General features: G+C 36.4%; 1 protein-coding gene and 1 pseudogene across 2 annotated transcripts; both read left to right on the top strand.

Annotated features, from left to right (window-relative positions):
• Nucleotides 1-16651, top strand: part of LOC113160807 — a 62386-nt pseudogene that overhangs the window by 26753 nt on the left and 18982 nt on the right.
• LOC113160808 (hepatocyte cell adhesion molecule-like) lies at nucleotides 2287-4870 on the top strand. 2 transcript variants are annotated; one of them, XM_033326182.1, is made up of 7 exons: nucleotides 2287-2345; nucleotides 2428-2512; nucleotides 3317-3637; nucleotides 3782-4039; nucleotides 4137-4181; nucleotides 4395-4502; nucleotides 4613-4870. In XM_033326182.1, exons 2-7 carry the CDS (start codon nucleotides 2461-2463, stop codon nucleotides 4801-4803), a joined length of 975 nt encoding a protein of 324 aa, XP_033182073.1. In that variant the 5' UTR covers nucleotides 2287-2345; nucleotides 2428-2460; the 3' UTR covers nucleotides 4804-4870. The 2 variants fall into 2 exon arrangements, with proteins under 2 accessions (XP_033182073.1, XP_033182074.1); XM_033326183.1 differs by lacking the exon at nucleotides 2287-2345 and having other exon boundaries at nucleotides 2361-2512; nucleotides 4616-4870.

Raw genomic sequence — 16651 nt, 5'->3', positions numbered from 1 at the left:
TGTGAGTTTTCTATGTCTTTATCTAAACAGATTCTTCCCTGATCATCTGTAGTTTGAAAGCTGCTGTTGTGATGCTTTTGTTAATTGGGATCACCATCTTCTTTGTTTGGAAGAAAAAGAAATCTAAGATAGCTGAAGGTTCTGCTGATCCAAGAACCATGGATCATCCAGAGAACTCTGTTCTGATGGTTCAAATGTGAAGTTCTGCATTTGAACTTTAACTTTATCTGAAATCAGCACATTTATATTTAGTGTTAAATCTCATCTTTGTTGTATATGAAAGAACATTAGAGTCATATTTTTTTGCATTTTTCACAAAACAACTTTTGTTAAGTTGTTTACAGCTTTGTGTTTCACTGTGAATTCATCATTTCCTTGTTAACAGCTGTTATATTTTACTTATTTCTATATAAACATTAAAAGTCTATTAGCAGTGAATTTATTTTGATGCTATCTGGAAATTGCTCTACTACAGTTTGATACTGTCTATTCAAAACAATTTACTTCCAAATATGGTGATTTTATATTCTAGTTCAATCCATTAAAGCAAAGGATGAACTGTTTCTTTTTGGGTTGAGAACATAATTCTTCCACTGTTTAAAATATGGCTCATTTAAATACACAATATGATCTGAGACAGCTTTTATATTTGTAACTGCTATTGATTTAGCATTTAGTATTTATATTGGTGGTTATATTCATACAGATGATTACAAAGTTCATTATATGAATCATGTAAATTAAACTTTTGTTCTAATGTGATTTGTCTGTTTTTCTCTGATTGTAACAAACAAGAAAGATGTAAAAACTTTAGTCATCATTTTCAGTAGGTGTGAGGTTTCTGTCTTCTGGTTTATACGAATGTAGTGTTGCTTATACAGTAGATAATTCTGTATTATTAAACATGTTGTAGTCAAAGATCATTAAAATAACATTTAGATGTCACGGCCTTGATAATATTTTTCAAAACTAGCTGCCTTTTAAGGTATTCAGTATAAAATCCACCAGTTTATTGCTTAGGTGTAATTTAAGAAGTCATTAAATATTTTAGGCCATTTGCTTTTAATCAAGTTTCCAGTGGAGGGAGACAGAGTCTGTTGAGAGGTCAGAGAAGAATCAGCTGGTGAATATAGATTATTATAAATGTCACATGTTTTAGAGCACCGTGAGAAAGCAGCTCAGTGTGAAGGTGCATACATACTGTGTCACTGTGTGTGTACAACTAACCTTGTAACATCAGGATTGATGGTTGAACAGGTCTAAAATGATCCATTTTACATGTAGTTAGTATCTCCACCATGAATTACATTGAAAACAAACACCGCTCACGCATCACAGATGACAACAGTCCTGCGTAAAGATGAAAGTGACTTCGTACAGCTCCGATTTGCAGACGCGGTACAGGAGCAGGTAAAATAAATGTGTATGCAGATGTTTTCCAAATATTTATTTTTCATTGTTTGGTGAGATAGTTTTTTCCAATTTAGGCCTACTTTTTAAATTCATGTCAAGGCTCCGATACATGCTCCGACAGCCCAAAGGCGTAATATAAGGATAACGGCTCACGGCATCTTATGTTTGCTACGTAGATCATTTAAGTTTTTAATTCATTTGAAGGAGACATTCAACGTGTTAATTGTTTATTTATTTTTTGTGTCATAATTTTTTGAGAGTTCAAAATGTGTTCATTCCGTAAAAGAAATGTAATTTTCTCTGTAGCACTTCATAAATGTCATAAGAAACACACATTAGTTGTTTATACAAAGCGTAAAGGTAAAAAATCTATATTATCTTCATTTTAGATGTCAAAAAGTATTTTCGGCTCCCAGTGGGTTTTTTTCCGTGGAAACCGGGTCCAAATGACTCTTTGGGTGTTAAAGGTTGCCGACACCAGGTCTAGGTAATAAATTATTGTGTTATAGATTAACAAACATCAGATAGGAAGCAAGCAGTCAACAGGTCTTCCCTCTTTATCTCTTACATACAACAAACTAAAAGTAAACTAAAAGTCTATATAGACTTTTAGTTTATATATATATATATATATATATATATATATATATATATATATATATATATATTAAGTGTATTGCAAAGTATATTTTCATGCCAATTTAGTCCATTAGTAATTAGCATACTTAGTAAGTACTTGAAGTATACTTAGGAAATATACTTAAACAAGTCATAAGTTTACATAAAGAAATAAACTGTCAGTATAGTTTTTTTAGTAAGTTAAAGGGGAAGTGAGGCTGATGCCACTTCCTTTTCTCCTCTCTGCTCACAAAACATGAACACAGCAACCTTCTGCCAAAGTTTTCACACATTCTCCACTGAGGCTGATCGCTGTAAGAACACGTTTCAGACTGTTCAAAGCAGGATACATGATTCTCTTTGGGTGAAATTGAGAAGTTTGTCTGAAATTTGCAGACTGAGTCAACAGAGGCTGAACAGTGAGGAGACATGGAAGCTGTGTTTGGACTGATGGTGGTGGTGCTACTGGGAGTCTCTCATGGTGAGACGTTGAATTATTATCACATGACATTTTTACAATACTTGATTTAACATATGTACAAGATGTTTTGCAGCACACTGCATTGTATTTAATTTCCCATAAAAATACACTTACACCTGTACATGTGTAATACATGTGTAATTTAATTCCCATTAATCTACAAACATAAAACACAATACACACAAAAACATTCAGGTAAATGGTCTTTATACTGATACTGTGCTGCACAGATCAGTCTTGTGCGTTTTTTATAGTATATTTTTGTGACAAAGTGAGTGTAAGAAATAATGATTGTGAGTGGTAACTCTATTAACTAAATTAGCAAACTGACATGGGAGATTGTTTCACAGTTTGACTTGTTATAACAGGCAAAGTGTTAAATCGTATTAATGTAACGAACAGGAGTTGTGTTCCAGTCAATGAACTTTGTAATTCTCAGCTGCACAACAGGAAATGTTTATTTTCATAATCTTATCTGAGAGAGGTGCAATTGGTGTTAGAATAAAACTTCCATTTAGAGCACATTTCTCTTTACTGGACCAGCCAGTTGAGGCATGAAATACTGTACTTTAATATTTTAAAAGGGAACAATTAACAGAGTTGTGCATCTTTATCAAATACATTTTATCAATTAAAAAAAAACAAATACTCATTATTTCTTAACACCTAAATAAGTAAGATGTGTGTGCCCTACACCTACACTAATATATAAAACATTTCCATAGTCATTGTGGTAAATGAAATGATTATCACTAAACTGTGATATTTATGATTTAGTTTTAAGCTTTTTCTTTCAATTTCCAGGTATTGAAACCTACTGTGATGGCAGAAAGAACGGAACTCAGTGTTATGGAGCTTTGGGAGGAACTCTGGTTCTTCAGTTGATGGACGATGCTGAAAAAGTTAATGGATTCAGCTGGATAAAGAATCAATTAAATTTACTTACATGGAGAAGTAGTAACAGTATGATTATTCTTCCAGACAAAAGATTCTTTTTTACTCCCAGTAATGGAACATTAAGGATGAATAATCTGAGAAGGAATGATGGTGGTGAATATACCCTCTCAATCACCAATGAAAATGGAGAAATATCAGCTAAGCAGACTCTACGTTTGTTCATTCAAGGTAAATAACTGTTTTAAAACTGGTGGAGAAATTATAATATTTATAGACCACATACATTACACATCTCATATTGTACATGTGCGTTTATATTCTTCTTATTAGATTCTGTTTTAATATCAAAAGTCATATGTGTGTTTCCTCCAGCTCCTGTGTCCTCTGTCCTGCTGGACTCTGAGTGTCTGTCTGAGGGACAGATGAAGGTTTCCTGCTCCTCTGAGGGAGGGGACAGTCCTCAATACATCTGGACTCTGGATGGACGCACACTGACAGATGCTGAACTCCTCTCTGGAAATACGGAGACTAACATCATCACTCTGAAACAACACGTCTCAGGACACCTGGTCTGCTCAGTCAGAAATAAAGTCAGTCACGTCTCCAGTAGTAAGAGATTATGTACCTGTGGTGAGTGACAACATGAATCAATCAACACACTGGACATGTTGATGCTCTTGATCACAGTCACTCTGTACATGATGGTTGATCTGTATCTTTCCCTCAGGCCCATCAAAGTGTGTGCTTGCAGCTGAACAATCTACTACCACGGGTAAGGAGACTGAAATCAAAGTGTCCAGTACTGTCAAACCCACCACTAATATCACATCCTCCATTCAAACTCTGACTCCTCCCCCAGTCCAATGGGACAATAAGTGAAAACTAACAAAATAAAACTAACTTTCCACTCGTCTTCACAGAAACACCTGTAATGTTTGCTGTTTTAACAAGTTGTGTTTTTCTTGTGTCTTTGTCACTTGAGCAGAAATATTATCAATAGTGGGTGGTGTACTCTCAGCATTAGTAATTCTTTTAGTGGTCGGTGTGGCTGTCATGTGTGCTCACACAAAAAAGAAAAACAACAAACTCAAAGGTAAAAAAACTACAACTTTCTCTTTTCCTGGCCCACTGCCGCCTTTATCATCATTGTCAAGTTATATAGATTTAAAATATGTGTCTGAGCCACTTCTTTCTTCTATTCTGCAGAAGAAAACAATGAGCTGGAAGTAACCTATGCAGACGTCAGGATCATGCAGCAACAGAGGAGACAGGTGCAGCAGAGGGCAGAGGTCAATGTGGAGTACGGCCAGGTCAAGTTTTCACCTCGACCCCAGCAGAGTGTTGAACCAACAGCAGATGACTGTGTGTACACCCAAGTCCGTAGAGACAGATGAGTCTGTTAGTGTGTTAGGTGTGAGACTTAACTGGGCACAAATCACCCAGTCTAGTCAAGTTTTTGTTGGTTGTTTAATATTTAAAAATAAATATAAAAATAATTTTCATATTTTTTTAGTTTCTGTATTTTGCATATTTACACGGCATATTTTTTTGTTATTCATTCTAATTTATAACATGTTTACTTTTATATCATAATTAAAACACTGGGGCTTTGTCGTGAGGTTGATACAGATCATACAAAGATTAACAATGACTTCAAAATGTATTTCCTCTAAAATGAATTGCATATACGAACAATACTCTAGGACATGTCACTTTTGGTAAGTCATGCCTGTTTGCATGTAATTTAACTACTGTAGGGAGTAAAATGTATCTAAAAATGTTTCTATTAAACAAAAGTAAAATATTTAGTGGAAGGTCAGAGTTTTTTTAATTATCTATGTATAAGACTGTATGTATTATGTATTACCTATAAAAACATCTATATATCATAAAATACATTTTATTCATTCGATTAGATGACTTTTATAGCCCAAAAGTAAAATTACAGAGAAATGTCTTCTCACTCAGGAAGTTGCTGTAAGCAAGAATTGTTTCCACTATGTAATCACTTCTGCTTTTTCTGAGGTGCCAGCTTTCAGTCTTTCAAAAGTTATTAATCAGTTAAGACAAATATTAATCTTACATTCACATAGGAATAAACAGAACAAATTAGTTAATGTGGAATCATTTATGTATAATATCCAGATTATATACAATATTTTTTATAACTAATGAAACTTTATCACATATTTCTGAGTTGCTTCAGCAATTTGAACCTGTTATACAGACACACTCTGGGACTTTATGTTTTCTTTTAGAGCAGCAGAGGAGGAACAGTTTTTATTGTGTTAACTTTTCTCCTTTATAATGAGCTAAACGACTGTGGTGTTAAATAGCTAATTGGCAGATTACGCATAGTTTAAAAGAAAAAGGGGCTTTTTTTAGTCTGAGAGCGTGAGAAGTGTTTAGCTTTTAACACCATCAAGTTGTGTTTTCTATATTTAGGTAAATGCATTTCCGTTGTCTTTATGGATTTCACTTTAATATGTGCCTGACTGATCAGAAATATAGATGTAACTTTTTAGTCTCCTCAAGAAAGATCGCAAAGTGAATGTTACCTTAACAAAGTGCTGCTGTTTTATAATCAAAAAATCAAATATAAGCCAACAACAGTAAACTGTATAATTTCATAATTTAATCAAGTTTCCAGTGGAGGGAGACAGAGTCTGTTGAGAGGACAGAGAAGAATCAGGGTTTTGCCTGCAGGACTTCTCTTCGTACTGTCTCACTGTGTATGACCTGGATTACCCCCTGACCTTGGATATTAGTCTGTTGGATTTAGTGTTTCAACTGCCTCTGTACTTAAACCTTGACTGTATTAGCACACTGTTTATTGGACTTTGGATTACACCATCATCATAATTTGTGTTAGGATTTGGACAGTCTCTCATTGTACATCTGCAAACTGTTATTAGTCTCCTGGACTCATTCCACTGTTGCCAACCTCCATTCTCGGCACTCACTGTCTCCATCTGCTCCATGCGCTCTCCGTTGGTCGGTCATCTTGGCCGTGACGTCATACCACCTCTTCCTGTCAACAACCACTTCCAGTTCACACCCAGACTCTCACACTCACCCCACGCCGTCTCCTCCCGACAAGTTCCCCGCAGTACTCACTGAGTTTTTCCCTTGTGCTCTTGTTGTAAATAAAACCTTTAAAACTTTTTCCTGTATCTGTGTTATCTCTGGCAATGGAGTCCTTCCTCAGAGTCTTGACAGAATCAATGGATGTTTTTATACAACTGTAATTATAACTTGTAGCTAAAATCACATAAATGATAAGAAAGTTAATTATATACTTTTGTTTAAATGTGATTATTTCAGTTTTTCTAACTGTGCTTCTTTAAACAAAGTCGTCAAAACTTCTTCATCTTCAGTAGGTGTGAGGTTTCCCTCTACTGGTTTATAGATGTATTTAGTTGTTTATACAATAGATGATTCTGTATTATTAAATCTATTAGAAATTAGTGATCATGGAATATTAATAATATTTCCAAAATATCTCTCTTTCAAAGTATTCAGTATAAAATACACTAGTTCATTGCTTTAGGTGTAATTTCAGAAGTCAGTTAATATTTAGGACATTTGCTTTTAATCAAGTTTCCAGTGGAGGGAGACAGAGTCTGTTGAGAGGTCAGAGAAGAATCAGCTGGTGATCAGAAAATATTTCATGAGTTTGTGAGAGTACTGTTAGAAAACAGCTCAATGCAAAGGCGCCAACATAATTTTGCGCTGTGTGTGTGTTTTCATTGCAACTCATGATGTTAAAATTGATGGTTGAACAGGTCTAATATGCTCTGGTAATACTATATCTGTAGGTTAACATGGAAAATAAAATATTGTAAATCATCTCTGCAATATTACTGTTATTCATATTAAAAGACAAAGGAATTTGCTTAACAACATTTTAGTGGACTTTAATGTCACAGAATGCAATTACAGGTAATTAACTATTTATTTCTTAGAGTTGACATGTTTGTCTAAAAAGCCACCTAATGGCATTAAATTCAACATTATTGTCCATTATGTTTGTTCATAGGTTTCATCAAATTTTACTATCTAAACAAGAATTTAAAATACAGTTTTATGTTCAACCCAGTCTCACCTCACAACGTACAAATAACACTTCACTTCACACATTTATAAAGAATTCAATATGTAGACTTGTTGTTTTTTTTGTTTAGGGTGAGACTGAGTTACATTTTATACATGTTTAACATGCAGCAGGTTAGGAGCAGTTTTAGTATTTAGTAGTAGTAGTGAGGACAAGTCTGGCTGTGACTCGTTTGTTATTTCACAATAAGAGACAATAAATATGAACCACAACGTATGATCTGCTTATTTTGTCAAAGAAAATTCGAATGGAGAAATGACAAGTCTTGTTTTTACTTGTAAGTAGCAAGATGTGTCTTTCTAAATGTGTCTTAACATTAGAACATACAAAGACGTCTTGTTAGTTGTTAGTCTCAAAACTAAGAATGTTTCTGACTCTCTCACTCACTTCATCATTATCCTGATAATCATCCACTTGTAAACTAAAAGTATATCAAACTAAAAATAGGTAAATATACTCTCTGTTTACTTTTTATGTGTTTATCAGACATATGCTAAAAAAAACTTGTCTTGCATCTCTGCCTGTCTCTCTGACATCTCTGCCTGGATGTGAGAAAGACACCTTCAACTTAACATTCCCAAGACTGAAGTCCTATTCTTTCCTGTCAGACCTTTGACACAACACAACATCAGCATTAATATTGGATCTGCGGTGATTGTCCCCACCAAGACGGCCAGAAACCTGGAGGTCATCATTGATGACCAGCTGACCTTCACGGAACACATTTCTAGGTCGTGTAGATATGTAGATATGCCCTCTACAACATAAGAATGATCAGACCCACCTGACGGAGTACACAACCCAACTCATTGTACAGGCGTTGACCATATCTCGTCTTGACTACTGCAATGCATTGCTGATGGGGTTACCGGCATCCACAACCAAACCACTACAGATGATCCAAAATGCAGCAGCACGCCTCATTTTCAATCAACCAAAAAGGTCTAATGTCACACCGCTCTTCAGATCTTTGCATTGGCTTCCTGTGGCTGCAAGGATCAAGTTCAAAGCTCTGTCTCTTGCCTGCAGAGTGGTCAACTCCACAGCTCCATCTTATTTCAATTCAATCATTCAGGTCTACGTCCCCTCCCGTCCACTGCGCTCAACCAGGGAACATCATCTGGTGGTACCAGCACCACACAGTCGACACCAAGGAAAACTGTTCAGCTCAGATGGTGGAATGAGCTGCCTATCTCTTCACGCTCAGCCACCTCACTTGCAATATTTAAAAAAACTGCTGAAAACAGAACTCTTCTGCATCTTCCTCTGCACTTAAAAAACATTGCATGCAACATGCAACATGCAACAAAAACAACAAAACACTTTTCTGCTCTTTTGTACTCACATCTCTTGAAACAAAAACACTTCTTTGTTAGCACTTTGCTTTGATGTTGTTTCTACTTGACTTAGATTTTGCCTTGTTCCTCACTTGTAAGTCACTTTGGATAAAAGTGTAAATGACCACAAAGGTAGTGTCACTCACTCGTTGTGGTTCAATTGAAGCAGACTCGCCCCAGACCATGTGTGCCGAGCACTGAGATTTACGGCAGACTCACTGCCTTCATGTTTCTTCAAGTTGAATGTAAGTTTGGATGTTACTGTAACGTTTATTATGATGTTGTTTTATTTAACGTTATTTGGTAATGTGTAAACACTTTACAAATCATAGTTGAGCTTCTCTTACCTCACTTACATGCATTTGCTATTTTTAGCTCAGAGGCCGTGTGTGCTAAGATCGAAGACTTCAACACATTTCCAATTATTTCACCCTTGGTAAGCGGAGCGAGGTCATTTTGACTCATTGTATCAGTGAACAAAAGTTTTAGTTAACCAGAAATGTTTACATTGGTTGTAGTATTTGTTCTTTGGGAAACGAAATAGTTTCACGTGCTTATGCAGCAGTGCACATAAGTCATTTTTTGTGTGCATTACCTTGCTTTATTTAGAATTTACGTTGTGTATTTATGTGTAGACCTGTGTGTTACTGTGATATATGTGAGTTTATTTGCACTTTGTTAAATGTGAGTGACCACTAAGCAGCAACTTTGTTCATTTTTAGTTTTCACGGTGCTTGAAGGATGCTCAAGTGTTGCTGGTCAAACTTCTGTGGATGACACCAGCAAATAAACTCACTGCACCCGTTAGAGACTCTCCTGTGAATGTCTTTTGATACCAAGGGCAGCTACAAAAAGCATCTGCTAAATGACTAAATGTAAATGAAAATGTAATGCAATTTAAATATACTTGGTGTACACTGACAAGAATACAGAAAAGTCAAAGAATATTTGGCCTATACTCGTACGAATACCTCTTTATTGCTTCTTACAATACTTAAAACTAAAAGTAAACTAAAAGTATATTTACAAGTTTATTAAGTGTATTGCAAAGTATATCTTCCTGCCAATTTAGTCCAAAGAAGTACTGAAAAAATAAACATAATTAAACTAGAAGTGCATTACCATTAGTAATTAGTATACTTAGTACTTGAAGTGTACTTAAGAAAAATATACTTAAACAAGTCTTAAGTTAACGTGAAGAAATAAACTGTCAGTATAGTTTTTTTTAGTAAACTAAAGGGGAAGTGAAGTTGATGCCACTTCCTTTTCTCCTCTCTGCTCACAAAACATGAACACCACAACGTTGTGCTTGGTCAAAGTTTTCACACATTCTCCACTGAGGCTGATCAATCCGTCTTTAAGGATCAGTTAAACACATTATATTTAATTTTACATGATTAAACACTTACATCTATACATATGTAATACATTTGTAATTGAATTCCCTTTAACCTATAATCATAAACCATGATACACACAAAAAAACATTCAGGTAAATGGTCTTTATTCTGATACTGTGCTGCACAGTTCAGTTAATCTTTTAATAGTATTTTTTGTGACAAAATGAGTCCAAAAAAATAATGATTGTGAGTTGTAAATCTATTAACTAAATTAACAAACTGACATGGAAGATTGTGTCACAGTTTGACTTGTTATAACAGGCAAATTGTTCAATCATATTAACATAATGAACAGGAGTTGTGTTCCAGTCAAAGAGCTGTGTAATTCTCAGCTGCACAACAGAAAATATTTATTTTTATAATGTTATCTGAGAAAGATGCAGTTGTTTCCCTTTACTGGAGCCAGTTGAGCCTTGAAATACTGTACTTATGTTTTACAAAAGAACATTTAAAAGAGTTATGCATCTTTATCAATTATAAAAAACAAATACTCATTATTTCTTAACACCTAGATAAATAAGATTTGTGTGCCCTACACCTACACTAATATATAAAACATTGTCATAGTCATTGTGGTAAATGAAATGATTATCACTAAACTGTGATATTTATGATTTAGTTTTAAACTATTTTCTTTTAATTTCCAGGTATTGAAACCTACTGTGATGGCAGACAGAATGGAGCTCAGTGTTATGGAGCTTTGGGAGGAACTCTGGTTCTTCAGCTGATGGACGATGCTGAAAAAGTTAATTATTTCAACTGGAAAAAGAATCAATCAAATGTACTTAGACGGAGAAGTAGTAATAGTGTGATTATTCTTCCAGACAACAGATTCTTTTTTACTCCCAGTGATGGAACATTAAGGATGAATAATCTGAGAAGGAATGATGGTGGTGAATATAACCTCTCATACACAGGTCATACACAGTTGAGTCACTCCAAAAGACGACAGAAAAAGTAGGTCCAATAGGCTTAATTCAGAGAACAGGAGACGGTCTGAGGGAATACACAGTGAGCATGTCTGATAGAGAGGAAGACAAATGGAAGAAAGGGAAGAAATCAGGTTAGGGAAATACTGGAGGTTCAGGCAGAGGCAGGGTTCATTACAGATGAGCAGTCCAAAGATAAATGCTGGATAGTATTATATTGTCAATACAAGTCAATATGAGACTATCTAGCAACGTAGAAGACAAACAGACCTGCTTATAAAGGGAGAGAGAGACACAGGTGCAGGCAATGGGTAATCAAACAGGTCACGTGACAGGAGGGAGAAAAAAGGCCAAAAAAGGAAATCAGGGACAGACAGACATTCTGCGTCTGTCCTGTTTTGTATTATTGTTATTATAACTGCAAAAAAATGAACAAGATTCTGTTTTAATATCAAAAGTCATATGTGTGTTTCCTCCTGAGATTATGTACCTGTGGTGAGTGACAACATGAATCAATCAACACACTGGACATGTTGATGCTCTTGATCACAGTCACACTGTACATGATGGTTGATCTGTATCTTTCCCTCAGGCTTCATATTCATTGACTGCACCTTGTCTGATGGTACACACACATCAACGTGTGTGTTTGAAGCTAATAACACACTGTGTATTGAACCTCCAACTTCTACTGCCATCGGTAAGTAGACTGAAATCAAAGTGTCCAGTACTGTCAAACCCACCACTAATATCACATCCTCCTCTCAAACTCAGACTTTAGTTCTGTGCTACAGTAAGAAAACTAACTTTTCATTCGTCTCCACACAAACCTAACTTTTAATGTGAGCTGTGTTTCTTTGTGTTTTACACCAACAACTACAGGTGATAAGAAAAATGAAATTTAAGTGTCTCTTCAAACTACTGTATTTTCCGCACTATAAGGCGCACCGCATTATAAGGCGCACCTTATTGGATCTTATTGTACAGATTGGCTGCTCTTCCTACGGTAGGCGTATCGTATCTCTTCCTGTTGTCGACGCTGACTTGCTTTTCAGTTGCTCTGTTTGACTCCAGCGGCCACAGCCAAGTGTATTCCTGGGGCCAGAGCGGGCGACGTCGAGTCCTATTTAAAACTCCTGTGTAAGGATAAACGTAAATATAGTAAGATAATAATTCACACAGGAGTTAATGACGCCCGATTACGCCAATCGGAAGTCACTAAAATTAATGTTGAACTGGTGTGTAACTTTGCCAAAACGATGTCGGACTCCGTAGTTTTCTCTGGGCCCCTTCCCAATCTGACCAGTGACGACATGTTTAGCCGCATGGCGTCATTCAACCGCTGGCTGTCTAAGTGGTGTCCCTCTAACAACGTGGGCTACATAGACAATTGGAAAACGTTTTGGAGAAAACCTGGGCTGATTAGAAGAGACGGCATCCATCCCACTTTAGATGGTGCGTCTCAACTCTCTAGGAATATGGCAGAGTTTATTAGACGGCCTAAACCCTGACATGTCAGAGTGGAGCCCAGGACGCAGAGACGCAGTCTTACACACCTCTCTGCAGCTTCCTTACAGCCGTCACCCCCCCAAAACTACCATAACCTTATAGAGACAGAGTCTAAATCCCTGTTAGTAAATGATTTGATAATTGACCATCAAATAGACTTATTCTGTCTTACTGAAACCTGGCTGCAGCAGGATGAATATGTGTCTCTGAATGAGTCGACCCCCTCAAGTCATGTTAATTATCATGTTCCTAGAAACACAGGTCGGGGTGGAGGAGTAGCAGCTATCTTCCACTCAAGTTTGTTAATCAACCCCAGACCTAAACATAGTTTTAATTCATTTGAGAGCCTCACTCTTAGCCTCTCTGATCCTAACAGGAAAAATCAAAAACCAGTCCTGTTTGTTATTGTGTACCGTCCTCCTGTCCCTTACTCTGAGTTTTTAACTGAATTCTCAGAGTTTCTATCTGATTTAGTTCTTAGTGCAGATAAAGTCATTATAGTGGGTGACTTTAATATCCATGTAGATGTTGATGATAACTGCCTCAACACTGCGTTTAATTCACTATTAGACTCCATTGGTTTTACCCAAAATGTAAATAAACCCACTCACTGTTTCAATCACACCCTTGATCTTATTCTGACATACGGTGTGGAAGTTGATCAGTTAATAGTTTTTCCCCAAAACCCTCTTTTATCTGACCATTTCTTAATTACATTTGAATTTACAGTACCAGACTTTACTAAACCTACAGACAAGATTCTCTACAGTAGATGTTTATGTGAAAATGCTGTTGACAAATTTAAGGAACTGATTCCATCTTTTATTTCAGAGCCATGTACCAACACAGAGGAAGGCAGTTATTTCAATGTTACTCCAGCACAAGTGGACTATCTTGTTAATAGTACTGCTGCTTCACTCGGAACAATACTTGATACTGTTGCTCCTCTGAAAAAGAAACTAGTGAGTCAGAGGAAGTTAACTCCATGGTACAATTCACAAATCCGTAGCTTAAAGCAGAAGTCACGTAAGTTGGAAAGGAGGTGGCGTTCCACCAATTTAGATGAATATTGCCTAGCCTGGAAAGATAGTTTAATAATATATAAAAAAGCCCTGCGTAAAGCTAGAACTTCATATTACTCCTCTTTAATAGAGGCAAATAAGAACAACCCTAGGTTTCTTTTCAGCACTGTAGCCAGGCTGACAAAGAGTCATATCTCTGTTGACCCTAGTATTCCCTCATCTATCAGCAGCAATGACTTCATGAATTTCTTTACAAATAAAATCATAACTATTAGAGAAAAAATTGATCAGATCGTCCCTGCATATAGCATGGATTGTACAACAACTCTAGATCCACGCTCGTACTTAGACTGCTTCCTCCCCATAGATCATTCTGAATTAATTTCAGTAATTAATTCCTCTAAACCATCAACATGTCTCTTAGACCTCATCCCGACTAGACTCCTCAAAGATGTCTTACCTTTGATCAGCACCTCCATATTAGATCAGATCAATCTGTCTTTACAAATAGGCTACGTACCACAGGCTTTTAAGGTTGCTGTAGTCAAGCCCCTACTCAAAAAGCCTACTCTGGACTCAGGGGTCTTAGCGAATTATAGACCAATATCCAATCTGCCCTTTATCTCTAAAATCCTTGAAAAGATAGTTTCTAAGCAATTGTACGACCACCTGCGTAGCAATAACTTGTATGAAGATTTCCAGTCAGGATTTAGAGTACATCATAGTACATAAACAGCACTGGTAAAGGCTACTAATGATCTTCTATTGGCATCAGACAATGGACTACTCTCTATACTCGTCATGTTAGATCTTAGTGCTGCATTCGACACTATAGATCACAACATTTTATTACACAGACTGGAACATGTCATTGGAATCAAAGGAACAGCACTAGAGTGGTTTAAATCGTATCTATTGGATAGATTTCAGTTTGTGCACGTTAATGATGAGTCTTCCATGCACAGCAAAGTCAGCTATGGAGTTCCACAGGGATCTGTGCTTGGACTGATTCTTTTCACTTTATATATGTCCCCTTTAGGCGATATTATTAGGAAACACTCTATAAATTTCCATTGTTATGCAGATGATACCCAGCTATATTTATCTATGAAACCAGGAGAAACTAATCAATAAGTCAAACTTCAAGAATGCTTAAAAGACATAAAGACTTGGATGTCCTCCAATTTCCTTCTCCTAAATCCAGACAAGACAGAGGTTATACTGTTTGGGCCTAAAAATCTCAGAGACACTATGTCTAAACACATTCTCACCATTGATGACTTAGTTCTGGCCTCAAGTAATACTGTAAGAAACCTCGGAGTTATCTTTGATCAGGATATCTCCTTCACTTCATACATCAAAGAAATCTCTAGAACTACCTTTTTTCACCTAAGAAACATTGCTAAAATTAGGAGCATCCTGTCCCAAAGTGATGCTGAAAAACTAGTCCATGCATTTGTTACTTCCAGACTGGACTATTGTAATTCATTATTAATAGGATGTCCCAATAACTCATTAAAGAGCCTCCAGTTAATCCAAAATGCTGCAGCCAGAGTTCTGACTGGAATTAGCAAGAGAGATCATATTTCTCCAACGTTAGCTTCTCTTCATTGGCTCCCTGTTAAATCCAGAATTGAATTTAAAATTCTTCTCCTAACTTATAAATCCCTTAATAATCAGGCTCTATCTTATCTTAAAGACCTCATAGTTCCTTATCTTCCAAGCAGAACTCTCTGTTCTCAGACTGCAGGTTTACTTGTGGTTCCTAGAGTTTCCAAATGTAGAATGGGAGGCAGAGCCTTTAGCTACCAAGCCCCTCTCCTGTGGAAGCAGCTCCCAGTTCAGGTTCGGGAGGCAGACACCCTCTCTACATTTAAGACTAGACTTAAAACTTTCCTTTTTTATAAAGCTTATAGTTAGAGATGGATCAGGTGACTCTGAACCATCTCTTAGTTATGCTGATATAGCTTATCTGCTGGGGGACCTCTACTGATAAACTGAGCTCCTCTCCTCTCTCATTTCTCCTGTATCAATGCAAACGCCACCATTGCATGTCATTAACTTTGTGTCTTCTCTCTCTTTTAGTTGTGTTTCCTCCTCTCTGTCTCCCTCTCTCTGTACTTTTCTGCAGGTATCCTCGGCCTGGAGCTGTACATCTCCAGAATCCAGTTCATCTGCCCAATGTTCTTGATGCTTGTTGTTGTCTTTATTGCCGGCTGTTCTTTTCTCTCTTCTCTTTCCACTCACCCCAACCGGTCGAGGCAGATGGCCGCCCACTATGAGCCTGGTTCTGCTGGAGGTTTTTTCCTCTAAAAGGGAGTTTTTCCTCTCCACTGTTGCCTAAAGCTTGCTCAATTGTGATTGTTGGGTTTTCTCTATTATTTTTTGTATAAATATTTTCTGTAAGGTCTTAAACCTTACACTGTAAAGTGCCTTGAGATTACTTCTGTTGTAAATTGGCGCTATACAAATAAAATTGAATTGAATTGAATTGAATTGAATTGAATTGAATTGAATCTTAACACTGGAACATACAAAGACGACTTAGACACGTTGGGTGTCAGTCTCAAATTTTATTTCAATATAGAAGTAGAATGTTTCTGACTCTCTCACTTTATCATGAACACGATGGAAGTAAGCAGTTAATATGTGTTTACAAAATTAAGTAATACTTCCAGCAGGTTAACTATGATATAGAGTTTTCTTTTTAGTAAAGCATGGTCTCAGTCGTCATACACTATTCCAAAGTGTAATTTGAAATGGACTAGTAGTTCAACTCTGGTACTAAACTAAAAGTATATATACCAGTTTAGTTTAAGTATACTTCAAAGTATATTTTCATGCCCATTTAGTCCCAAGAAGTCCCATAATTAAACTACAAGTGTATTACCATTAGTAATTAGTATACTTAGTACTTGAAGTATACTTGGG

The sequence above is a fragment of the Anabas testudineus genome, chromosome 10 (assembly GCF_900324465.2).
Source record: "Anabas testudineus chromosome 10, fAnaTes1.2, whole genome shotgun sequence".
Classification (NCBI taxonomy): Eukaryota; Metazoa; Chordata; class Actinopteri; order Anabantiformes; family Anabantidae; genus Anabas; species Anabas testudineus.
This window is presented reverse-complemented; position numbering and strand designations above follow the sequence as displayed.